This window comes from Cariama cristata, unplaced genomic scaffold (genome assembly GCF_000690535.1).
Source record: "Cariama cristata isolate BGI_N322 unplaced genomic scaffold, ASM69053v1 scaffold19067, whole genome shotgun sequence".
NCBI classification, from domain to species: Eukaryota; Metazoa; Chordata; class Aves; order Cariamiformes; family Cariamidae; genus Cariama; species Cariama cristata.
The window spans coordinates 7,531-9,307 of NW_009626313.1; the positions used below are offsets into that span (position 1 = coordinate 7,531).

A 1,777-nucleotide genomic window follows, 5' to 3' on the forward strand; every position below is an offset into this window, starting at 1 on the left:
GAATGACGTGGCAAAACTGATGTTAGGAATTTTCTCTGAAATTCTTGCACAGCATCAGAGGGCAGTATTGCATAGCCCAGGTGCTCAAAGCCTCTCAAGGCGGGGGGCGGGGGGGCGGGAAAGAAAGAAGAAGGAAAAAAAACCCACACCAAACAAACCCAACACAAAACCCTGAGGCAAGAAAACTAGGCTTGAGTAACAGTTGTTTTCTTAAAGAAAAGAACACACTGGAAATAAGGAATCAGCAGGATCCGCATGCATCTAATACCGTATACAAACACTGTTTCAAGTTCACATACAAAATCCTGTTCTTGACTCTGCTACTCTGCTCCCTCACACTGGGGAAGGTCCCCGTAGGTTCTCTGGCCCTAACACTTGGTGCACTCTGTAATCCAATAGTGAAGAACTTAGGTGTCAAATGGAGCTCTGTACAGGTCACTCCGCAGAAGTGCTGTATGGTGAACACTGCTCCCAGCACGGTAAAACACTCAGCAGAGCAGCTTCCTTTCAATTTGTACGTGGCTTGATTGCTGCTCTTTGCTCTAGAAACGGATGAGTTGTGTTTGCTGAACTGCCAGGACATACTCGCACTCTGACATCCTGTGTGACAATGAGCGAGCGCTACAGGACTGGAACAAGGTATCAGTTATACTAAGTCTGGAAACTGGGGAGGAGAGGATTAACAAACACTATGTACACAGCTCACCCTTCTGCTCCCGGAGTCACCTGCTTCTCTCCTGTCAATTCCGGAGCATCATCCTCTTCTGAAGATCCAGCGCTGGAGGATTCCTCATCACTGTCTGCAAGACAATACGCCCTTGGCCTGAAACTGAAACAATGCAATTTCCAGGTCAAATGTAATATTCTGAAATACTTACTCATTGTGTACAGCTTTGGCTGACGTTACATGTATTTCTACTGGATACTCTGAAATGTCCCCTCCTCTTTTTTATAAACTCTATCTAAAACAACCAAACCACAACCACTCTGAAGCCAGTCTGTTGAAACATATAATTTTTTTTCTCCAGTGGAATGTAATCCTGCATAAAAGAGGATGGCAGGGGAATGCCTATTCTACATATTCAAATCAAATGCAGAGATTATTCGAAATACATTTGAAAGTATCTCTGTCGCTGCTCATGGCTTTCCATGAAAGTTGAGCAGTATGTAGGCTGGACAGGTTTGGTTTTTTTGTTTTTAAAACTGACAAAGATGCATTTAAATTGAAAGGTAAGGACATGCGATTCTGTCTGGTACTAAAAGCAAACACAGGACTCCAACTTAGAATGACATCGTCTACCAATTGAATCCCAGAATCCATCAGAGATATTAACTGAGGTGCTAACATATATCTTCCTTATTTTCACAACATATATACCTTATATTCACAGCACTTTTAACCCAAGTCAATAAATTCCATTTTGTCTACTCATACACACACGCTATTTTTGCAACGTAGACATACCTCCAGCAATGGTAACACGTGCAAAGCACAAGAGAATCGATCTCTGTCATCTGCCTCCAAAAAGAAATGCACAACGCTCACACTGGCAGTGCAAAGTTGGCTCAAACTAGCGATTCACCTTACTGTAGCTACAGTGTGTGTCATCACTTACCAATTTTGTGTAGAAAAAAAGGCAATTTTATTAACAGAAGTAGTCTAACATAACCCTGGGAAGTAATATTTCTTAGATGTTTTGCAGAGATACTTCTGTCCCATACCAATTGAGGCTATAATCTCCCTTTAGTATCTTTGCTGGAAATATTCCTTTCCCTA

General features: G+C 42.1%; 1 protein-coding gene across 2 annotated transcripts in view; it reads right to left on the reverse strand.

Moving 5' to 3' along the window:
- The window catches only part of TEX2 (testis expressed 2), a 30,416-nt gene that overhangs the window by 3,587 nt on the left and 25,052 nt on the right, over positions 1 to 1,777 (reverse strand). For both annotated transcript variants that reach the window (XM_009703994.1, XM_009703993.1), the window contains exon 8: positions 707 to 829. In XM_009703994.1, the coding sequence (XP_009702296.1) occupies positions 707 to 829 (123 nt within the window). The remainder of the gene's footprint in view (positions 1 to 706; positions 830 to 1,777) is intronic.